Raw genomic sequence first — 25,297 nt, 5'->3', positions numbered from 1 at the left:
AGATAGCCCAGGACGCGCATCGTCGGCAAGCTGCGCTGCGACATCTCGTCGTTTGCCGTCTCGGCGACGGAGCGGCAAGACGCGTTTCTTCACCCGGAGGTCTGAAGGACCCAAAAAAGAGTCAAGCGCGTAATGCGGTTGACTTTTTTTGCCGCATTTCCACTCCCACCCCCCCCCCCCCACACGTCCGATTGCTCAGACACGGTTGAAGATCCAGTTGCCAGACTCCTCGCTCGCGAGTAAAACGAGGCCACATCACTCCAACAGACTCTCTCTAAGCTCTCTCCCCTCCACCGGCTCCCAATGCAGTGACTAAGATCAACTACAAACATGCCTTTGCCATCTTCAAAATCCTCCACGGATTTCGCCCCCCCCCCACCTACCGCTCCCACCGCTCATCCCGCAGCGTTTGTCGACTTCGTGTCCTCTCCACTTTCTCCGCCAAGGTCTCCTGCAAAATCCCCAAGGTCAACCTTCTCGTTGTGGGAGGTCGCTCCATCTCATCTGCTGCTCATGTAGTCTGGAATTGTTCACTCATCCTCCCGCTCCCCCAGCTCTCCGTGCTGTGGACTCCCTTCCCAAATGCGAACACGTGACCCCCCCCCCCCACCCCCTTCTCCGTTCCCTTTCACCGACGATGAAAACATGAACATTATCTTAAACACCTGACCTTTCCAAATAAAACGCATGGGCCAGTATTTTGTAGGGCGTCTTGAGATATGGTTGCATTTATATCGAAATTGTAATTAATTGTGAATGTGTTTTATTTTCTGTCGCACCTGAATTTGTGAGAAAATAATATCTGTTTTCTTTTGGGTTGCGTCTTCCTTTGCCATAAATTCTGAGTTGACAGGGCATCTATCAGGTATCATCCACTATGAAGGAATTATGATAAAAACGCAGTTTGAGCTCAGTTAATCAGTTCATAAAACTACGCAAACATACACAAAACAAAATACGTCCAGCTCTCTGCAGCGTTTTCCAGGTTTAACAGCAAAGCCGTTGGGCGCAATATGTCCGACGTTTTGCTTCGAGTACCGGAGAGCTTCTTCAGGACAGTGGGAACCGCGAATCGTTCCGTGAGAGGCTCTTCCAGCAAGGGCAAGCGAAACGTCGGGCGTCGTTCCGAACGACGCGGGGCATGACCCACAACCACGTCAGAGTTGCAGCAGCAGCAGCGGCGGCAGCACGTCCGCCAAAGCCTACGCAGTAGAAGCGTTCGAGACGATCGCACTCGGGACATTGGCGACCGCCGCTTTCTCCCCTCGGTGCGAACGCGCTCTGTCGCCAGCAACGGCGTGGCCTGCACGTGGAGGCTTTAGAGAAACGTTCTCAATGCCAAGTCTGCGTCGGTGTGGATTCATGGGCGTAGCTCAAACTGCCGAATAATTCGAGCTCTTGGTGATGGTGCAGCCCTGCAATCACTTGCTCATGCTGCTCCTCGCAGGAGGGGCCTCTCGTAGAAGGAACTCAAAAATAACCCCTCTAGAAGGTAATTTGCCTACTCTTCCACGCCCACCAGACATCTTGGAAGAGGTGGGAGAACTTCACACTGTACCCCACCACACGGGACCTGCCAAACAAATTGTGGTGTGGCGATGTATATATCCTTGCCCCATTGTTTCCACTGCCATGCCAGGAGATGGAATCGGACCGGTGGCTTCTGGATTGCAAGTCCAGTGTGCTATCCATGGCGCTACGGCAAAACATCCTTACCAATGACAACCATTCATAATATAGGTGTTTGGGTCAGATCGCGTTATTTATAAATGTGTCGCAACCCTCCACGACCCGACACGGCCAAACAGTAAAAAATGTGTCACGTTTTCCAAAGGACAAAATAATTCACTTCTTTAGCCCACCGGTGTGTTGGTTCGCGAAAGCCTACGTGTTAAAATGACAACCATGTTAGTTGGATCTGATGAAAACTACAATGTAATGTCCTCAACTTGTGCTTGCTGCCCCCCTTCTCCTAGTTAAAGCCTCAGGTGGAGCGGCCATGGAAATGCAACCGCTGAAGACTCCGGAGGTGATGGTGGTTGGAGGTGGCACGGCTGGCGGTGGTGGCGGCGGCGGTATCGGCGGCTTTGGGGCAGTGCCCTCATCCCCGATGCCGGCCGCCACGGGTGGCGTGGTCGGCGGCGAGGGAGGCGTCGCCTGCGCCGACGGCGGCGCTGGCGACGAGAACAAGGAGGTCAAAAAGAAGCCCAACGTGTCCAAGAAGGAGAAATCGGTGCTGCAGGGGAAGCTCACCAAGCTCGCGGTGCAGATCGGGAAAGCCGGTGAGTAACCTGCGGGTGTGGGGAGACGCAGATAGCCCCTCAAGCCTTGTGATGCGAAGCAGCCGGCAGGTCAAGCCAATGGCACATAATGCGAAGGTGGGAAGAAAGGATTGAAAGTGTCAAAGTGTGAAATGTGCGTGGGGTGGCACCTGGCGCCGTTCATCGGTGGCCCCGAACCAATGGTGGCAATTGCACATTCATATGGCAGAGAGCAGTGACGGTGGCCACTTATCTGACCACGTGGTACCATCTATTTTTTTGATAAAAACCTTACTATGCTCGTCCTACTTTCAAATAACTTTTGGCCCTCAGATGTATGTTCAAGTTGTGCAATCGATTGCTCTGCTTTTCAGAATTTGAGTTATTGATTTTGTATGCGATGTGCTTTAAAGCCTCCGTGTTAAATTGGCGTTCTATTAGCCTTGTATTTTTTTGTATTAGGTATACCATCCTTGATGCATGACCTTGCCGTTCGTAAATGAACCACGTTTTAGGATCGTTCATGTTTTGTTGCTGTAGTGACCAGGTTTCTACGATGCAACCAAGTCCCCATGGAACATGAGCGTTTTATTTCCCAATGGGTTTGACCTTTGCCAAATGAAAGCCTCACGGTTGGAAGGTTGCGAGTTCAAATCCCAGGCGGAGGGGGGGGTCACAACTTTTACGATCACTTTTCTGTTGGTCTTTAAAAACGAGCACCACTTTTGGAGGGAGTCAAGAAGCTTTCCATCGTGAGTGGTTGCCGAGTCCATTCATCAGGATCATGGACATCTCAGGACCACGAACGGGGAGGCGACCATCACGCGACGTTTACCCGGTCACAAAAGCCTACGCGTTAAACAGACATGTGCATCCAGTGTATAACGTAGGAATACTGATATCACATTATAGAAGAGAAAGAGACACTTATAGGCAGAAGGATAGTACAAGGTCTTGAACTTGTTATTGAACGGGTGGTAGGGATTCTACAGCTCAGATGACTAGGGGAAGGAAGTTCCAGACATTGTTGATCGCCCACACAGATACCTGCCGTCTGCTGTGTTCACCTTCAATAACCTCTCAGCACCTTGCTCTGCCTCTCGTTGTGCCCTCAAGATCTATACCTGCCTCCTACATTCACGCACACGCGCCTACTAGCTCACTGTGTTGCTCTTACCCTCACCCTTCTCTACCCGTGTCCCTTAAACCCCCCCCCCAACCCCGTCTGTCCACACACAGGCCTGGTCATGTCCTCCATCACGGTCCTCATCCTCATTCTCTACTTCGTCATCCAGACGTTCTGGGTGGAGGGCCGGCCCTGGCTGGCCGAGTGCACGCCGGTCTACGTTCAGTACTTCGTAAAGTTCTTCATCATCGGCGTCACCGTGCTCGTCGTGGCTGTGCCAGAGGGACTCCCTCTGGCCGTCACTATCTCACTCGCCTACTCCGTGAAGGTTCGTGCGCGCGTGCCGTGTGCGTGCCGCGTGCGTGCCGCGTGCGTGCCACGTGCGTGCCACGTGCGTGCGTGCAACAATGGCGGATCCCGGGTCTGTGTGTACGTGGAGTTCTAGACTTAGGAACACCCGACTTACGAACACACCCGACTTGCGAACACCCGTACTTATGAACACATCCAACTGATGAACACATCCAACTTACGAACACCCGTACTTACGAACCAACTTCCATTAAAAACATTTTACATTGACTTAAAACGCGAACACGTACTTGCAAACAGAACGGCGGACCTATTTTGTTCAGCAGTGATCCTCCGCGAGATAAAATGAGTCACCCTCGCGCTGGGAGTGTTTGTGCGTGTGTGTGCACCCGCACGCACGTGTGTGTAAGTGAGAGACTGTTGGGGCATGTGCTGTTAGCGAGGACCTATGAAGGCCGGCACAACACACGAGGGAGTGGTTGGCCAGCACCACGCCCGGCCGCTTTGGTTCCCCATTGGCGATCTTTGCACAACACACCAGCTACTCATTTGAGGCTGGGTCGACCTAGGGGAGAGCACAGAACCGATATAGATAATCGTCATTGCTGCTGGCCGTGAGTGGGAATCAAACTCCGGTCGCCAGTTCGTAGCACGCGAACCACAACGCCACCGCTGTCCACCACCGCACAAACCTCCACAGTCTATAGCCTGTCGTCATGCACGGTGGTCGCCCAGCGAAGGACCGTCAGAGGCCTAATTCTGCACAGCTTCCGAAATCCAATGAGTTTGGGTGAATTCCGAGTGCGTTGGTCAACGGCATAATGGGATTTGTAAAGGACCATTATTGTGTAAGCACAGAGTGTACCTATTTGTTCGCACCATACGTAGCCAACCGTGCTAATTCGGAGGTGCGAGAGTGACGACTCCACTGTTCCAATGGTGGGGGTGATGAAAGCGGCCCACAGCTGTGCCCATGTTTCACCACTTCTTGTGAGGATGTGTCCATGTTTTCTCAATTCTTCCCAGTCGGTGTGGTCTCAAAAACGACCAAATGATCGCACACCCCGCCTTCACTTATTTCAAGCTGGCACGTGCAATTCTGCACCAGGGTTTGCGCGTTGTAAAAATCCACCTTTGCTTGGGAGTCCATCGGTATCCACATCGCCGTCGAATGTCCTGCTGTGCACTCGGATGGCCCCTGTAGCAGTCACACTCCACAGCGTGATTGCTGCTGTGGTCAGGGTTGCTTTGAAGCCTGTGCACCTGCTGGACCTGCGATTGCGTATCGATTAGACTGCACTACCTTTTCCCTCGAGGGCTTTTACTTACGGCACTGAAATCAATGGCCATCCCTTTGTAAACTTTATTACATATTCTAACTGAGTCGAATGTCATTGGGCTTCAACTGTGACCTTTGCATGAGAGGTTGTGATGCCCATGGACCCAACATGTCTGTGTCACGTGTGGTGCGTGGGAGTTCAGAGGTTAGCAAGCAGCACTTCGAACCCAACAACCTGAGTTCGATTCGCTCTCACGTCCAGCACCAGTTGACGATTTTCGGACTGATCTTGGGCCTCCCCTAGGTGGACCCAGTCGTAAATGAGTACCTGGTGCAGTGTGTAAACATCAGCATTGGGGAGACAAAGGCTGCCGGGCGTGGTGCTGGCCACCCACCTCCTCCTGTGCTGTCCCGGCCTTAATAGGTCCTCGCTAATGGTGCTCACGCAATGACAGAGTTGGCCAAAGAATGAATGCAGGAGCACAGAGCGTAGGCAATTGTTGGCACCGACTCTGTGGCTGCCATCCCACTTTGTGGTTTTCCCAAAACCATAGAATCTCCCTCTACTCTCTCTCAAGGATCGAACGACAACGCTGTTGCCTTTTTCAATTTAAAGCTTTCGTGACTGCAGGGATTCATCTGCTTGGTTCTTTCGGTAAAGTCACGTAGAATGGAAATAATAAAATAATAAAAATTAAACATAATAAAATTATTCTCACGACGTTTATGTTTTATTTTTATTATTTTATTATTTCCATTCTACGTGACTTTACCGAAAGAACCAAGAGAACGCTGTTGCCCTTACGCATTCTCGATTGCTCTCGATCATCATCAACGAATAGCGCCACCCCCACCCCACCTCCCCCTTCGACAGAAAATGATGAAGGACAACAACCTGGTGCGGCACCTGGATGCGTGCGAGACGATGGGCAACGCCACGGCCATCTGCTCCGACAAGACGGGCACGCTCACCACGAACCGCATGACGGTGGTGCAGGTGTACATCGGCGACGTGCACCACCGCGGAATCCCGAAGCCCGACTCCGTGGCGTCCAGCACGGTGGAAACCCTCATCAACGGAATCGCCGTCAACTGCGCCTACACCACCAAGATCCTGGTGAGGATCGCTCCCACGGGTCGCTCGCGTCTAGGTGGGAAGGGGCGGTAGACGGGGCGGGGCGAGCATAGTGGGGTGGGGCGGGTGGGCAAGGCGGGTAGGGTGGGGTGGGGTGAGTGGGGTGGGTAGGGTGGGGTGGGGTGAGTGGGGTGGGTAGGGTGGTGTGGGGTGACTGGGGTGGGTAGGGTGGGGTGGGGTGAGTGGGGTGGGTAGGGTGGGGTGGGGTGAGTGGGGTGGGTAAGGTGGGGCGGGGTGAGTGGGGTGGGTAGGGTTGGGCGGGGTGAGTGGGGTAGGGTGGGGCGGGGTGGGGTGAGTGGGGTGGGGTTGATGCAGGCATGGTGGGGCGGGGTGGGGATGGGTGGGGCAGGCGGGGCGGGTGCTGCCGCGATCGAATCCGAATCTTTATTTAGCCCCGCTCCGGAGGAATGCGATGACCCTTGGAGCTTCCTTTTGTTCGCAGATGTCTAGTAGAGGTGTCTCAGCAAGTTACGATGAGTCTCGCCATGTCAAAGTTTGTACCCAGGGGGGATCCCTTGCGAAAATGGGTTACGTTTTTTTTGTTTGCATGCGTCTCATTGGGTTTATATCATCTCCTGGTTAAATACAGGATACGCGTTTTCATGTTCAACTTCCTTTTCACCGTACGTAGCCAATCGTGCTAATTGAAAATGCGGGGAAGGACAACACACTAAACACAAAAAGCAGTTCTCAAGAAAGGAATTGTCAATCTAGAGGATACAGATACACGTACATGACATACTTACATACATACTGTACGTACGAAGATGCAATTGCAATATCGGTTTTCCGTAGGAACTTACGACTCTCGTTCTGAACAGGCAACTGGATATACGGACAGATTTGTTCGTATCTCTGAAAGTTCGTAAGGCGAATGTTCGTAAGTAGAGGAGTCTCTGTACGTGGCGACTATAGCAACAAGGCTTACCTGCCGCGTTCGTTTCCAGTGTTCCAAAGTTGATGGTAAAAAGTTCAAAGCGTTAAATAAACTTGGGATGTGGGCGCGAGGTGGAGGCGCGAGTCGGGGCGGTGGGGGGAGGGGAGATACTACCGTGGCAACTCTAACACCTACTCACATGAGGCTTTGAGGTCGCTACAATTCATTATGATATTCCCGAGAGCTTGATGTAGATGTTGAAGTGTGCCGTTTACCGTTTCTTTGGACTTAATTGACTTTTTTTAGACAACTCCGCTGGGGCTGCGCCAGCGATCGGCAGCGCGCACAGATCAGCATATTGGTTAATGCCTCCCCCCCCCATGCTGATACCAGGAGCAAATTAATTAAAACCAATTTAGTACGGGTCGTTAGCATTCTGTAGAAATAAATATATATAGCCGCACAAAAACATAATTACGTCTGCGTCAGTTGAAGGGAGTTGCTATGTTGTTGCCGGCGAACGCAATCCTTGAAATTCAAGGCTCTCAATTCCTGACCGTGACGAACTCACAAAATAGTGGCAGTGTTACCCGAAACCTCCCACCACCCACTCCCTAGGTCTGCACAGCCCTACCCCGTGTCAATCCACTGCTGGATGAAGCCCTCAACCATGCCGTGCGGGTCGCACGTGTCACATGACCGTACTTGAACCACGCCGGTCAATGTGGGTTAGCAAAGGCAGGGACCATGGGAACGTGGAGGTGGAATGTTGTTGTTTCTTTCGCTGCACTGCCCTCTGGCGCCCTCCACGTAACTCCCGCAAATGCTGGACCCAGGTCCGAGAATGGCCGAGATCGAACAAATTATTTCCGATTTGGTCTAAGCCAGCGGTTCCTCATCTGGGGTGCACGCCACTCCCTGGGGTTGCAAGATGCCCTATCTGTTGGTGCGAGACATTGCCATATTTTTTTTGAAGGTTGATAATCGAAAACACAAATTAAGCAAGGGCATGTAAGTACAACTTTGTTTCATGAAACCTATGCATGTATTAACATGATACATGTGTTTAACGATTGGAGGCTGCGGTAAAGGTTAAACACCACTGATTTAGAACAATCTCAAAGCAGGTTCCTGCATTGAGATATTTGGCCAATTCCATTTTTTTTTAGTATTTTTAACTTCTTTCGCACCATACGTAGCCAGCCGTGCTAATCTGAGGAGTGTGGCTTCATGCAGGACACGGCAAGGACATCCTCTTGGCCACACACCACAACCCTGCTACCTACAACACCCATCGTAGGTACAGGGTTGTTTCGCTGAACGCGAGCACTAATCACGGTGGCTAGGAGATGTTAACTCCCGCGCCTGGGACACAGGAGGCCGTGGGTTCGATCCCGACCCTGACACCAAGTTTATATTTGGAGTTTGCACGTCTCTCTCTCTCCCCGTGGCCGCGTGGATTTTTCTCCAGGTCCTCCGGGGTTTTCCCTCCACATTTAGAATTGTCGGCGTTTTAGAGCATTTGGCTGCTATAAACGTCCATGTGATGATAAGACACTTCGTTAAGCAATCATTTGTGGCCAGGTCGATTCTGAAAAAGAGCTATAGAGCTCAGCGGACCTTACCTGGTAAAATAACAAATAAAGAGTCATAGTAATAATCGCCGCTCGCGTTCAGCTCTCTGCGCGTGTCGATTTAGCGACGCTTGGATGATGAAGGGAGCCTTTAAATAAGATGACTCCAAAATATAATATTCCAACAGACACGCCGGAACTTACGCGCCGGCACGAGCAATGAGTGCCGACCGATGCTTTTATTGATTGCTGCTTGCCTCCCCTCCTCAGTCCCATCAGCTCACCCGCTGACAAGACTTGATAATTGCTGCGAATCCTTGCCGAGTTTAATTGCAGCGACTGACTTTTCAGTGTTTTTGCTTAACCCCGCGAGGCGCGGGCGTTGGAGAGAATTCGCGCAGGCCTCGTTAACGATGAACGGCTCGTTCTCGTTTGTAGCGGGACGCACGGATGAGCACAATCGCACCTTCCGGTTTGAAAAGCGATTCCGTCTTTATTATAATTATTATTCCTCTTGGGATTCATCCTCCGGCGGGCGCAGCGCTGTCAGAAGAACGTCTGAATCCCAGACAGGAGTCCCAATCCGCCCGCCAATCGCGGCTCGTGTTCGAAATGGCACGGAGGTTATCCCAGTTTGCAACTCGGACGCAAATTCTTAATTTGTGCAAATCGACGTTCTGAGTGACTTGAAGCAATCCCCACCCGCTGTGATGCAAACTCACGGAGACAAAGATCACCCATACAGCCTTCAACAGACTGTTGGGGCAAGTGCTGTTAGCGAGCACCGATGAAGGCCGGCATGGAGCACGAAGGGGGTGGGTGGCCAGCACCACGCCCGGCCGCCTTTGTCTCCCCCAGTGGCGATGTTCACCGCATCAGGTGCTCAGGCCCGGTTCAGAAAACCATCACCGATGGTGGTGGCCATGAGCGGGAATTGAACTCGGGTCGCCGGGTTGGTAGCGCAGCGTAGCGCTAACCACTGCGCCACGCACACACACACACACCTACACGCATTCACACGCAGAGGCCGCATACAAAAAAAACAGATTACATTTAAAAAGACTTGCGGAATTGAATTCACGGGCGTCGTTATCTTACACAGGTCAAAGATAATTCATCACCACCATCGTTTTCATCATCAGCCATGGTCAATCCACTGATGGATGAAGGCTCATATGACCAATTATTGGCACTCATCTCCCGTTTAACAGTCCCGACAACCAGTGGTCCATTAGGACAACTTCCCACACAAAGCGGTACCTATATTTGTCGGCCCCCGGAAGGATGATGGGCCCAGTCGACCCGGCAAACAGGTTTTTTTGAAACTCGCCAAAAACAATGGGGAGCCGCTCGCTCTCCCTCCAAGCCCAGCTGACCGGCTAAGCGCCGATTTGCTCTCTTAGAATCTGCATCTCCGGCGTGGACCCAGCGAGTGTTTGTTGGCTTGCTGTGCCGATTGACTTCCCCCCCCTCTCCCACCAACGTTAATGCCCCCCCCCACCCCGGAGGCCGATATTGCCCACATCAGCGAATGCGTTCCATCCCGCCGACATTCATCATCATCTACATCACGATCCATGGGGCAGATAGCCCCGTGGGTGTCCGCTGCACATTTCGTGATTTATTTTCCACGTTTCCTATGCCCTGTGCCAATGCGCTCGAGTCGTGGCCACATCTTTCTGGCACCGAATCTCTTGTGACGTCGTCGTCGTCACGACACCCTCTGTTAGGGCTTCCTCTCTTTCCGGTTCCTTCTATTTTTAACCCCCGAAACAACAAGACGACTTTCACATTGCGCTGTTGTTGTCCATCCTACACGCGTGTCCGAATGAGTGCCAGTTTTCCGGTTTGAAGTCACGTCAATGCTCTCGGACACAATCAGGGAGCAGAAGCGCCCTCTGCGTGTCACTCCCATCGTGCTTTTAATAAAAACACAGCCGAACGAACCGACGCAATTTATGTAGCAGCCCCTCTTTTTCCAAGCCGCCCACCCGTTTGCGTTCGTCGAACGGACCCCCCCCGCCCCAGCGTGATTTAGTCGAGTCCCCTTCGTCTGCCTGGTTCGGCCCCCCACCGATTGCCGCCTCTTGCCACACACGCACCACGACAAAGCCTCCCGGGGTAAACAGAATCGGGATATTTGCGATATACTGCAGGAATCCGATGAGCTCTAAAGCTCTTTTATTTGCTTCCCACATTTCCAGCAAACGAGTTCAGCGCCCGGCGGAAGAGAAAAAAACCTTTGCACGGCGGTTTCTTTATTCTGTTGAAAGGTAAAGGTGCGGCCCTGCAATTGCCCAGCCGATGCAACCGCTTGCGTTAAGGGCCTCGGCGAAAGGAAGTTCTAGAGATGAGAACTCCCCGCTCGTGCAGAGTGGTACTCGTTTATCGACCGCGGAGGAACGATGGGCTGAGTCAAGCCCAACTTGGAGCTCGCGATTGCGAGTTGAGTGCTGGATTTATCCGACCGTCTCGTTCAGCAGAATTACCAAATAAAACCACGAGCGTATTTGGTATCCACGCTATCATAGCAACAAAGCTCTCAGGACCACACCATGTGTCACAGACGATTATAGTCACAGTAGGGGACGGTGGTGGGGGCGGAGGTGGGGGTGGGGAGAAAATGTTGCTTTTGGCTTTACCCGCTGAGATAATTTGCGAGTCGTTTAGAAACTATGGCAAATTTTATTTAAAAAGAAAAACCACGATGCAGGTACACAAGGCCCACTGTCATTTGCGTACTGTTACGCGATCTTTTAAAAATAATTAATATTTATAAAGCACCCTCAAACAGTGTGAAGCAGACAGTGCATACTTGCGGTTTATGCAAGTCGCCATATTAACCAGGGTGGCCACTGGGCTGCGAACTGTCAACTTCTGCCAAGTGCCCCCTCCCGCTCGGTGCCCCCATCACCCCGCGTGACGTCAATCCACATGAGGCCCACCCCCCCCTCGCGTGACGTCACTCCACATGAGGCCCACTCCCCCCCCCATCATTAATATTCATGAGTGAGTGGATTTTTACACTAACGCAGAGGAAGGTCGAACTTAATTAAATAATTTATTAAGCAAAGTCGCTTCAAATATGACGTTTCTTTACAGAAAGTGACGGTAAAAAATGTATCTACGCAGCACAGTGCTATATCCGTACGTGACGTCACTGCAAAAGAGGCTCCCCCCCTTCATTAATATTCATGCACGCGTGGAAATTTCCACTAACGCACAAGAAGTTCGCGCACTCCACATGCCGCACCCCTCCCCTCATTAATAATCATGAGCGGGTGACGTCGCTCCACATGCCGCACCCCTCCACAATAACCATGAGGGGATGACGTCACTGCACATGCCCGCACCCCTCCCCAATAACCATTAGCGGGTGACGTCACTCCACATGGGGCAACCCCCCCTCCCTCATTAATAATCATGAGCTGAACAATTTTTCTATTGAATATTTCAGATTAACTGCGATAAACACCCGACATTGAAAGGGCAAACAAGCTAGTAATAATATAATAATCATTCATATAGCGCCCTTAAACAATCGTTCTCAGGGCGCTACGCATGGAAATCCGGAACATGGTTAACAACAAGCAGGTAAAGTAGAAGCGAGAAAGACGTTTGAAAATAACGAGAGAGAAACGCCGATTTAAACAACAGACACGTTCTTAGTAGAGATGTGAAGATTTCTAAAGTGTCTCGGAGTTCCAGAGTTCAGGTGCCCCAATTTGCAAAAGGCGCCCTCACCCCCACCCCAAGTGTGAAGCCGAGACCGTGGCGACGGTGAGCAAGGCACGATCTGAGGATCTTCATGAGCTGCGGTCCTACGCCGAGGAAAACTCGCTCGAGTCGTCGCCATTTGGGAAACATTGACTTTTCATGTCGAGGTAAAGCTCAGAATGCGTTCGATTATTTTTAGAGGCGGGTAATTTCGCATTGCTGTTGTGCATGGACGAAGAGTGGATGGAGGGGGGGGGCGGAAATAGACACCCCACCCCCGAATGGAAAACGAGTCGTTAATCGAGCGGATATTTAAAAACGCTTTCAAATTGCAAGGCTCTGAGGTACCAATAGGTTTGCTGTACACTTTGAAGTTGGTTACCTGCATGCATCATTCGAAAGGAAAAAAAACACAAGCCCTATGCCTCAAAGGCCTATAGGTCAACCCACCAATATCGTTGCCCTATGCCCTTGCAACAGTCACTCTGGCTCTAAAGAAGCCATATTTGTCAATATTCACTAATTGCTTTCGAGGCTTGCATATAAATGGCACGCACGCATATGCACATGTTTACGAATAGTATACAGTACAGGCGACGGGAGCAATGGGGACATTGGTTAACGCACCGTGCTATGAAACCTGGCCACCTAAGTTCGATTCCTGGCCAGAGCTAACGACAGTGGAGATCGATGTCTGAGCTGGTCCTGGGCCACCCCCTCCCCACCCACCCCCACCCCCTCTTCTGTGAGATGAAAGGCCGAAGAAAATTTGCTCCAAGTGCCAAGTTAAGGCTGAGTCGGTGTAGGGGAGACCCACTGGAGTTTTCAGACGCCACTTCGCCACCGATGTTTTTTTTTTTCTGTGGCCAGGGATTTAACCCAGTTGTCTGGGTTTAAAGTGCAATGCACAATAATAAGAATAATAAAACAGCGTGGCCCTACATTGATCCTCTGCTGGATAAAAGGCTCCCCACACCGGGTGAGTTATTGGGATCTGTTTTCCCCATACTTCACCATCCCGGTCAGAGCGAGTTTGGTGAAGAGGGGTAGTTTCAGATACCACTCGCTACTGATAGGTACCCTTGACCGGGCATCGAACTTAGGTCACCGAGTTCACAGCCGAGAATTCTAACCACTACACCACCACTGCCCCCATATACAGATTAAACATAAACATATACTGTGCGTAAATATTTTTTCCCAAGAAAGCCTCAATGAGTCTTAATATTTGTATTTATTTATTTCTGGTGGGATCCTGCATTGACATGCTTTGAGTGCTCTGAAAGTGGGAGTAAACCAGAGCACCGAGAGGCCAGCCGTGCTGATGATGACACTCAAAGTTCTTGCACAGATGGATTAAATCCACAGTCAATAAAGCGCGTGGGCCAAATCCATCTCTGGACCACAGCAGTGGTTTCCATCCGCTCAATGGATTGAGTCTGGGTTATTGAATATGCAGGAGTCACGTGACCCAATTACATAGAACATCACCATCGTCAGCCAAGACCCGTCCACTGCTGGATGAAGGCCTCGCTAAGCACCCGCAACCACTCACGATCCTGCGATGCAACAATCCATCTGGCAGCTGCACATGTTACTGATACCATCGCTCCATCTCCTCTGTGGACGTTCTCGCGAACGCGTTCCATACCTTGGCTGGCAGTCCATTATTAGTATCGAATATTTTCCATCGTCCTGCCCAAACCCGCTTACTTATTTTTAACAGTTTAACACGTAGCAGGCTTTCGCGACCAATACCATCCATAATAGAGTTTTTTTTGGGTTAGATCGCGTAAATTTGTGCCGTTAAAACCCACCACCACCCGACACAGCCAACTAGTAAGGGTTGTCACGTGAACAGAACGTGCCAATTCGTCACTAGCATAGCACACCGGTGGCTTTCCTGGGGTGCACGTGTACTGCCATCTGGCGGTCAGTCACAGCCTTCGCCAGCCAATTGCCTGGTAAGCCCTGGGTAGCCGCGCATCCAAGCACTAACCCGGCCCGAAACAAGCTGAAGCTTACGTACGTTGCAAAAGAAGTTCAACATAGGACTCGCATGCGTCGAGGTCTGTGTGTCCGGTAGAGGTTTCACCATCGAACGGGATATGGGGGCCAGCATTGGGAGAGGGCAGATCCACACTATTCATAGTGGGTGGCCTTCTTCTTGCAGGCACTTCTACATGCAGCCTAACAGACAGAGTAATTCAAATGTAAAATGTCGTTATGGCGAACACAATTTATCTTCCTTGGCACCGTGTTATGGATTGCATTTTTTTCGCGTGATTTATGGATCGTCTAAAGATTGCAGCATTTCCACTTGTTAATTTGCACCTTATTCATTGGCCGCGTAATTGCAGCCGCGTGCGTGTGTGCGCGTGCGTGTGTGCGTGTGTGTGTGCGCGCGTGTTTGTGCGCGCGTGCGCGTGTGTTTGTGCGCGTGTGTGTGCGCGTGTGTGTGTGCGCACGTGCGCGCGTGCGCGTGCGCGCGTGTGCGCGTGTTCGCGTGCGCTGGTGGTGTACGAGCCCACAGTGGGGAGCAGCAGCTTAGGGCGCTGCGCCACGAACCGGGTCACCCGAGTTCGATTCCCGCTCCGGGTCACCCGAGTTCGATTCCCGCTCCGGGTCACCCGAGTTCGATTCCCGCTCCGGGCCACCCGAGTTCGATTCCCGCTCCGGGTCACCCGAGTTCGATTCCCGCTCCGGGTCACCCGAGTTCGATTCCCGCTCCAGGTCACCCGAGTTCGATTCCCGCTCCGGGCCAACACCACTAACGATGATCTCAACCGGTCATGGGGCTCCCCTAGGTCCACTCGGGCTCAAATGAGTACCCCGTGCGATGTGTAAACATCACCACTGGGGAGATAAAGGGGACCGAGCGTGGTGCTGGTCACGCATCCCCTTGTGTGCCGTGCTGGCCTTCATAGCAGCTCGCTAGCAGCACTTGCCCCAAAAGTATGTTTAGGCTGTATGGGGGCTCTTTGTATTTGTATCGTGTACAAACCTAAAACAGAAACCAGCAGGTGTTTTGTTAGGTAAGCGACCCAAGACAACAGCTTATTCCACAAACGATCAAATTATGTTTACAGTGTTGCCATTTGAGTACAGAGCCCAGCCCAACTGCGAGGATTCATTTCTTACACACAGGGTTCCTCACCTATAAACATCGGGCAGTTCACCGGCATGGCTTCAAGGTAGCTGGACTCTGCTGATAAAATACGTTTTGTCAAAAGCGGTATGGAGTGCGCTTGTATAGATCCAACACCGTTGATGAGATGTGCTTCCAGAAGGCCATGCGGCCAATGGGACGTGTGAAAAGTACTGCATTTTTACAAATATATATATGTGGAGAAACAAATACGGGGAGGAGGCGTTAACTGTATTTATATTTTGCTAACATGACAGGCACTCAAGAAGACTGTTAGTTTCTCCCAAGTAGCGATAGTATGAACAGCAAATAAAACACTGCTGGGCGTTTGTGGCGCTTTCCATCTCATGAAGTCATTGAGCAAAGTTCGTTCCGCAATATATGGCAAGCCGATTTTACTTTTTGGTTTGTTTGTTCACGGTTTGAAGCTTTCGTGACTGCAAGGCATCATATTCTTAGGATTTTTTTTTTAGGTTTTTTCTTAGGTTTTTTTTTCTTCTGGTTTTTTTTTCGGTAAAGTCACGTAACTTTACCGAAAAAACCTAAGAATATTGTTTGTTCACGGTTTGAGACATATTTAAACAAGCAGATATTTACTCTTTGGTTCTTTCGGTAAAGTCACGTAGATGAAAAACAAATTAAAATAACTAAATTAAATCACGACGTTTCGGAGGCAACACAAGCTTCGTCATCAGGTGGAACAGCCACAGCAAAATCACTGTAGTGAATATTGCAGTCACGAAAACTTCAAATCTAGAAGCAGATATTTTTGAGGCCCTATGAGCTCAAGTGCTATGATTTTATTCTGAGCTGCTGGTTTGTGTCGGCTTATGTGCAGTAAAGATAAATAGTAAAGATGCGACCCAGTTATTAACCTGCTCCCTCCACTGGTGGCAGAAGGGCCTCCACTAAAAAGATATTTGGCCAACCCAGACGATTATTATGGTATGTGCTCGAAACTTCGTCAGTTGTATTAAAAAAAAATTGCAACGAAGTAATTGAATGGATGCAATTTTTTCCACTTAAAATGTTGTTTAATAAATATTGTGCCAGCAAATGAAATATTCACAACAATTAGATGAGAAACGATACGCAAGGGAATAATAATAATAATGTTTATTTTTAGATAGCGTCAATCGTGTTGATTGTATATAGCAACAATATATGATTTATAATCCACGGAGGCACAAGGAGGTTCTACAGACGAGCGAAAAGGTAGCAGCCATGTGCTGAGCCGATGCCAACAATTGTCCATGCTCTGTGGTCCTCTATATATTAAGATGTTTTCAAAGATTTTAGTATTTTTATATCCATACGAGAGGACACCTGGGAGAAAACCTACGCATGCGAGGGAGCAACACTCCATGCAGATGGAACAGATGGATATTATTCCACAGTTGCTGTACCACCTTCTCCTGGCGTGCCAGGGTATGGCACCTCGATGTCCACGGGTGGAGAGTTTCACAATGTTTGTGTAGTCCACCAACCCTTGCCGCCACAGTGTTGCATTGCAGGCATACCCAGCCACCGCAGGGCATACGCTCCAGCAGACATGCTTAATTATTGCAAAATAGACGACGAGATTATCATGGACAATACGATTGTTGTGGATCGTATCGTGACATCGTGGTCACCATTGTTGTCATGGATCTAACTGCAAACCAGGCTTAACGCTTGCTGAGCTTCTGAGGTGTGATGAGATTGGGAGCATTTGGGGTGATCTGCTCTCAGGCAAGATTGTCGTGTCAAGGGCTCCTGGGAAATGCCGTCGAAAAGTGTGCGTGATGTTTAATTTCCCTGCACCGCAAAAACGTGCCTTCCTCATAAATGAACAAAGATTAAAAATGTCATGAGACATTTATACATTTCAATTTTTAATTAGCGTGTCACAGAAATAATAATATAAAAGTACCAGTGTTCTCTTTAACTTTTAACACAGAGACCTTTAAAAATAAGCAATTACTGCCCGCCTGTTCGCCCGTTGGTAATTCAATTGCGGCCCGTCCTTTACAAACGTTGCATAAAGAAATATTATTCTTTGTAGTTGGAGCCGACCTCCGTTCATCGTGTCTTAGCTTCCTGGCCTCCTCTGACGCCTTGTGATATCCAACCCCTTGAAATATCACGTTTGATGAGGTGGCTCAGAGCTATCACAGTCCTGGCACCACCGAAATCCTGGGTTCCAACCCAGGCAGCTGCCTGCAAGTGAATTGATCGTCTCAGTCCAGTCGACAATGGACTGCACTGTTGTGTCAAATGCACAAACGCAGCCCTGCAACTACTTACTCGCACCACTGTTGTTGCAAGGGCCTGTGCTAGCGGGCCATACTGTAGGGCCCTCTATTTGACGGTATTTTTGGCCTGACAAAACTACCGCCGGTCTAATGCCATACGTACTTCATGTGACCATCAATCCATTTCATTCTATCACCCCCCCCCACCACCCCCGCACCTCTCGCACATACACTCCTTCATCAATTACCCCATTCGTCTGTCTCGTCGACCGGCACCACGCAGCCGCCCGACAAGGAGGGCGGCCTCCCCAAGCAAGTGGGCAACAAGACGGAGTGCTCCCTGCTGGGCCTCGTGCTGGATATGAAGAGGAGCTACCAGGCGGTGCGCGACCGGCTCCCTGAGGAGGCCCTCTACAAGGTCTACACCTTCAACTCGACGCGCAAGTCCATGAGCACGGTGCTCAGCGAGCCGGGCGGAAGCTTCCGCCTCTACACCAAGGGGGCGTCGGAGATCGTCCTCAAGAAGTATGGGAAGCGGGCCACCGGGGAACTGGTGGTCATGATATTCTTAGGTTTTTTTTCGGTAAAATCACGTAGGTAAAACATTAAAATTAATAAAAGTAAAATAAAATAAAAATCACGACGTTTCGGAGGCAACACAAGCTTCCGTCTTCAGGTGGAACCGTCACAGCCACGACAGCTGTGGTCATGAGCAGATGAGGGATGGGGGTGGGGGCGGAGTGGCAGGGCCCACTCAGAGTGGCGGGCGAAAAAGTGGCTTTTGTTTGCTCCAAGGCCTCGCACACCAATTGCCACGGGCCCGTTTAGTTGCAAATGTCACCAGCGGTGATTTCACTACCGTTAAGTGAACTGTATAAGTTCGCAATAGCTTTTGTTGGGTCGTGCCAAATTAATACTTTGACCAAATTTTATTTTTCTCGTCATGAACGCCTCCGCCGCCCGACACAGGCAAACATCATGATATGTTGTTGTTCTTTCAGCACGCCGACAAATTGAACAATTTTCAGAACCACATTAGGCAGAAGGGCCTCTACGAGAGGGAGTTTTTTAGTAGCCCTGCTCCAGAGGGTATTTGTGGCTTGACAATAATTCAGGAAATCAATAGTTTTGTCGTCTTCTTGTTGCTCATTCCTTCTTTCGGTGCCAAATTCCACCCCCGCCCCCCCTTCAAGATATGTTGTCCTCTATATATAAATAAGTTTTCGGCTATTTATTTAGCGTTTATACATGTGGAAGGATGGGAACGGATGGAGGGGAATCAATTTGCTGTACCACCTTCTCGTGGAAAGCCACGATATAGAGACCTCGATGCCAAACCCACGAGATTTGTGCGATCCACCAATCCCTGCCTGCACAGCCACCATGGCGCGGCGAAAAACGGACACCGGTCTGCCGATTTGGTGCGTCGCGAGGTCTTGCGCGTGGAGGGTTTGGTACAAATTATAATGGTGAACGTGATGTTTTGGGCCCTTCTGCACACTCGCACAAAGCGCGTCTCTTCACTCCTGACAAAACTCAACACAAACAACACAAAACACAAACACAACTTGCCAACAAATTCCCAAACAACAATTCAACGAAAAAAATATAACGCAATTATCGACGCATTTGCAAACGTAATTGTGCATTCAATTCAAATGTTAAAAAATCTAATATAAATGATCTGTGAACATAAATGTATCCACAAACTCAATGCAATTCATTGTGCGCACCTATATTGCTTAATACATACACGAATCCCATGCACTATTTAATCACCAACACATGCAAACAACTACCGCATTGCAAACACCAAATACAATTCAACTTGCATTCAGCCACAAACAAAAACTAAACTATACACACACACGCACATATGCAAATGTACATAAACTGCAAACACAAAACACACACATTCAAAGCAAATTTTTATTCCACCACGAACATAAAACCCAAACACAATGGCACAAACATGCAAACACTCATGTAAACACACACATAATTACACAAAACACACACACGCTAAAACTCATGCAAAATTATAATTATAACACACAAATACACGGGATCACACAAACGCACTGCAAACAATCGTGTGAACACGCGTAAACTTACACAAAACAAACACATGCCAATGCGCACACACAATTACAACACTCACGTGAACTTACACACACGAATTTAACACACACACAACCACACACAAACACACGCACACGTAAATATATGCACAAAATCCCACACGTGAAAATTTACACGTATGCAAAACCCACAAAAAAAATGACACAAACACGTAAAAAAACACGCGCAACAAAATTCACGCACGTACATGTGAACATCACACGTACGTCAAACCCACGTCGAAAACTCCACTCAAACCACACACACACACACACCAAACAACACACAAAACACACACGCACGCACGCACACGCACGCACACACAGGTGCTCACACATCCTGGACGCATCTGGCAAGGCGCGCGCCTTCAAGCCGCGCGACCGCGACGAGATGGTGCGCAAAGTGATCGAGCCCATGGCGTGCGACGGCCTGCGCACGATCTGCCTCGCCTACCGCGACTTCCCGGCGGGGAGCTCCGGCGAGCCCGACTGGGAGGACGAGGCCAACATCGTCACAGACCTCACCTGCATCACCGTCGTCGGCATCGAGGACCCAGTGCGGCCTGAGGTGAGCCACCCGTTGCCGTCACGTCCGCCCGGTTCGCCACCCGTTGCCGACCCTCGATGGCGGCGTTCCTTGGCCACTTTTGAGCCAAGGACGCACCCCCCCCCCCCGACCGCTTTATTTGGGTCTTCTTATTCTTATTATTCTAATGGAAAGCCACTTACAGGTTAAACTCCGGTTCGGTTTGCGCGGTTTCACACGCCGTACAGGGCGCTTCAAAACAATGGTACCGCAATAAATGTGCCCCTCGGGGCTCTGGAGACCACCTGGAGAAGATTCCAGCCACGTGTTGCCAATGATGGTGAACAAGTGGAGACTCTGACTTTTTGAAGCTATTAACAACGTACATTTGTTATCATGTTACAGTGTGTTATCCGTTTTTTCCCCATTAAAAACGATAGTCCCATGTACGTGTTAACATTTTTTGAAGCACCCTGTATATTCGGATAACTTTTTGCCACTCAAAATTCGCTCTACGCGGTTCGAATTCACTCGTACGCGGCTGTGCGGTGGGACGTGGGACAACATTGTGGACCCTACGCGTTACTCGGCACGCAGCTATCCCATGCGGGTTCGCTTTGTGAGAGAATCGTGTATTAGGGATTCACTTCTGAGTGATTTAGCCATTGGGTTACCTTTCTTCTTCTTGGTTCTTTCGGTAAAGTTAAGTAGAAGGGAAATAATAAAATAATAAAAATAAAACATAATAAAATACAATTCTCACGACGTTTCGGCCACAACGCAAGGTGCCCTCCTCCTCTAACCCAGCTTAAATATACGCTGCCAAGCTTGGTGGTGTTCATTCAGACGCTGTCTTTCCGACAGCCCTGTTCTTCACCTGAGGACGGCTGCTTGCATTGTGGCCGAAACGTCGTGAGAATTGTATTGTATTGTGTTTTATTTTTATTATTTTATTATTTCCCTTCTACGTGACTTTACCGAAAGAACCAAGAAGATGAATCCCTGCAGTCACGAAAGTTTAAAATCGAAATCGGTTACTTTTGTCAGCGTTGGTGAATTGCAGAATTGGGGCGCCATGATGGTGAGATGTATCCAGGAGGTCGTGGGTTCACACCAGACCCCGATGCCTGTATATTTTGAGTTTGCATGTTTACTCCGTAATCGCGTAGTTTTGCCTCCGGGTCCTCCGGTTTTACCCTCCACATTTGGAAACATGCGTTTATAGTATTTGGCTGCTATAAATGTTCACATGATCAGCAACTTCGTCGAGGTATTATTTGTGGTCAGGTTGCTTCTGAAAAAAAAGCGATACCGTACAGCTCAATGGGTCCTGTTGGGTAATTCTTTTCTTGTTTTAGATACACCCAACCAGTCACTCAACTACCCATTCACCCATGCACCACCACCTATTTCATTTCATGGGCAGCGTGACCGTTACGTGGTCTATAACGGACGCACGCGTATGTGCGTTCATGAACGTACATGACGTCATGTTGAAAAAACTACATCTCTCGGAGTAGTTTCGTATTGAAAGTTCGCAATCGTAAGGAGAGAGCTTTAAAGTTCGTCACCGCGTCACGCACTTTCAGATGCGCTTCTGCGGCCGTCTGGAACGCTCTTCCTTCCAATGTTAGGAAGCCACCGGAGCTATGCACTTTTAAATCTAGATTTTAAACTAATTTTTGTGTTTAGTCTGTTGTCCTTCCCCCGATTACCACGGTTGGCTACATATGGTGCCAAATAAATTCAACGTCCACTCGTTCATTCAAACCACAATGGTTTAGTTTTGGGAGTTGGAGCCCTTAAAGAGTATTTTATCTCTCTACCGTTACCATAGCATCCTACTTACAACTATTTGACACACTGGCAGAATAACCAAAGCATCTGCCTACTGAGGCATCATCTGGCTCTCCCCTAGTGGACTCCATGCTAGCCGAGCACACAGAGATTGATTTAAAGGAGTTTTTGCGACCTTATAGATAATGCCTGGCCCAGGCATTAGCCAATCACACGGGGCCGTCACTTATCCAGGCACGCTAAACCATCTAATGCGGTAAGCGCCCTTAATAATGGGTCCTGGTCAATTAGCTAGCTTCCCCCACTGGGTTCCAATTATTCAAAAACACAATAGCCACACCTTGAGTCACACTTCCCCATGGCAAACCAGTTTGTCCTGACTCAGCGAGCAAGTACAACAATCTACACTCTCTGCCTTTGCACAGCGCACAGCACTGGGGGAGAGAAAAAAACATATCTATGTTTTATAAAAATCCTCATGTTCTATATAACTCCTGGGTGACCTTGTTTCACATCTTATAACGATGATGTAGTATATCCACTCGGGTAGCCATCGTTTTTCATCAGACCCAACCGAGAAATATTTCTCAGTCAGCCTAGATCAGGGCTCGGCAACCAAAATAACAAGAAGAGCCATTTCTTTCCAATTCGGTACAAAATTCAGTATTTCAAGAGCCGCAATGCATCTATGTACATACGTACATATCGTCAAGAAGCAGCCCGTAAAGAGCCGCATGCGGCTCCGGAGCCGTAGGTTGCCGACCCCTGGCCTAGATCTATCAACACTGTGCAGTGGACTGTGATGAAGTTTCACACAATGCCATCAGATCTCGGTACAAAATCGATTCATGCCCACCAAAAACAGATGCCAATTATGCCTGACTCTCCGGATGGCAATGTTTTTTGTATCCATTACTGGATAAACACGATACTGCACCATGTTGCACTGTAAACACATTTCCCTAAACGTGTCAGATGTATTTTATTGCGGGCACCATTGTCTGCCGCTCTCTATTCACTGCTGGATAGAGATTTGTACCATGAGGATGCAGTCAATCAAACTTTACTTAATATAGCGCCCTTCACAAGTAACATTGTCACAGAGCACAAAGTAAACATACCGTTAAAATATTACAATTAAATGTACACTTAGTAAAAAGTAGATACATTAGTAAACATTAAAATAAAACAGCCACAGATGTGTACAGCTGCAATGCTTATCCCCAGGTCTCAAATGATAAAATAAAAAAATACATGAGCATAAAAAAAAACCTTGTCCGTCAACAAACTGGGCTACCAGGATAATAACACTGGTCAACACACTTTTCTGGCATAAGGTATTCCAACGGTTCTAATGTAATTATGGGGTGCTGATTCCAAATCTGGCATCAGTTTTTGTCTATCACTGCAGAAGAAAAATATTAAATAAATGTGGATATCTAAATTAAATGATATTATAAACACACTATCCTAAAAATACAGCACAATATTTTAACACTAAAGCAGTCACTGACTCGCAACAACACGCAATCATAAGTGACAGAATTAATTTCGGGTAAAATCAATGAAAATAGGGTATGCCGATAGCATTAAAATGAGATGTGATAGAGCAAATCTGAGATCAGATTTGGAATCAGCACCCTGAAATTAGTCTAAAACAGCTGCAAAAGTCCAGGCCAGAATTTTTTTTTTGGTTGTTGTCCAGTGTAATCTGTTGAAGCAACAAGAATACTGGACTGGGTTTCGATATTATGGGTCTCATCAGCAGTGAGGCTTGTTAAACAAAATGATGCGTTGCCAGATGTTATTGTCTCGAGCACTCTGTCTGAACAATAGTGCCATGTTCAGCACAAAAATAAATTTTGCATCCAAAATGCATTGCACGTTTTTTTTTTACATTACGCCAATCTGTCTGTCCACATTTAAATAACACTATTTTTTTGTAAAATCCATCAGCCCACTGATTTTCCAGACATATTTGATGAGTTTTTAATGTAAAATGTAATCTATGCTATAATCAACGTCATCTGTCTCATTCTTTTTTTTTAATACTTAAGCGTTACGCAACATCAAAGGGTCCTCAGAATGCGTTAAAAAGTTTTGAATTTGCTGCACTGGCAAACTTGGGAATGAACATTGATTTCGTTTCATCCCCGACCCTTTTCAAAGGCTTGCTCGTGTTGGGCATTTTATTATCTGGGGGGGGGGGGGCGGGGGGTGTGACACTGATTGAATTTCCAATCGCAGATGGTGCACACTGTGTCGTGTCGTAAATAAATCTTTATGAATAGTGACATCGCAGATGGTGGAATTTGCTTGAAATTATGGGGAAAACTAATTGCATCATTGTGCATTTGCAGACTCCACCCCCACCTCCCCCCACTCTTGATTAAACGCAGTGGAGCATTTTCAAGGGACTGAGAAATAAAATTAATCACAGAGAGCGACAGCTTTGATTAAATGTACATAAATTACATTAATGACATGAATCACAATGCAAGCATTGCGTTAAATAACGAGATGGCTACGTCGTGTAGAAATATTATTGAGCATCTGCCCCTCTTTTACCCTACTGATCGCAGCCTCTGCAAGCCGTGTTCGTATTGTTTGCCCAAAAACAAAGGGTTATTGTTGATGACTGATTAACTAATGTTGATGATGAATGATGGCTCGCAATTGATTCATGACGATGAAAAAAATATTTATGGGTGGTTGTCGATGACTAATGAATGATAATTCCGCTGAATGTTTAACGATGATGATGTTGGACCAGATGATGATGATGGTCGATGATGGGTATTGATGACAATGATTGATGGATGGATATTTAATGATGAACTATGGTTTACATACGTATGCGATAATTGATGAATGACAGTGAATGTATTTTAGATGATGTCAGTCACGATTGGATTTAGATAACAACAACACAGGATGATGTTGACGAAAATTATGGCAATGTTACACCTAATTATCATAAAGCCAATATCGAGCTGTCATCAGCCAATAAAACAACCCAAACATTCATCTTACATTCGTAGTCATTCCTTGCTTGACCGGCCTTTCATCTAAAGTGTTGAGTTACAAAGTCCGCGTAAAACTGCATATATGGTGGACTATCACACCTGCTAAAGCCGGGTTCCAAAACGTGAGTGATCGGTTGCACGCAACCGATTTCACAGACTCGGCTT

The 25,297-nt window shown here is 48.5% G+C and overlaps 1 protein-coding gene across 4 annotated transcripts in view; it reads left to right on the top strand.

The window, feature by feature from the left end:
- Window positions 1–25,297, top strand: part of LOC144946125 (plasma membrane calcium-transporting ATPase 2-like) — a 182,091-nt gene that overhangs the window by 127,255 nt on the left and 29,539 nt on the right. For all 4 annotated transcript variants that reach the window (XM_078874889.1, XM_078874886.1, XM_078874888.1 and 1 more), the window contains 5 exons: window positions 1,977–2,282; window positions 3,501–3,715; window positions 5,853–6,095; window positions 17,947–18,188; window positions 20,111–20,351. In XM_078874889.1, coding sequence (XP_078731015.1) covers window positions 1,977–2,282; window positions 3,501–3,715; window positions 5,853–6,095; window positions 17,947–18,188; window positions 20,111–20,351 — 1,247 coding nt within the window. The remainder of the gene's footprint in view (window positions 1–1,976; window positions 2,283–3,500; window positions 3,716–5,852; window positions 6,096–17,946; window positions 18,189–20,110; window positions 20,352–25,297) is intronic.

This window comes from Lampetra fluviatilis, chromosome 40 (genome assembly GCF_964198595.1).
Source record: "Lampetra fluviatilis chromosome 40, kcLamFluv1.1, whole genome shotgun sequence".
NCBI classification, from domain to species: domain Eukaryota; kingdom Metazoa; phylum Chordata; class Hyperoartia; order Petromyzontiformes; family Petromyzontidae; genus Lampetra; species Lampetra fluviatilis.
The sequence above is the reverse complement of the archived record's forward strand: the minus strand, read 5'-3'. Positions and strand labels throughout refer to the sequence as shown.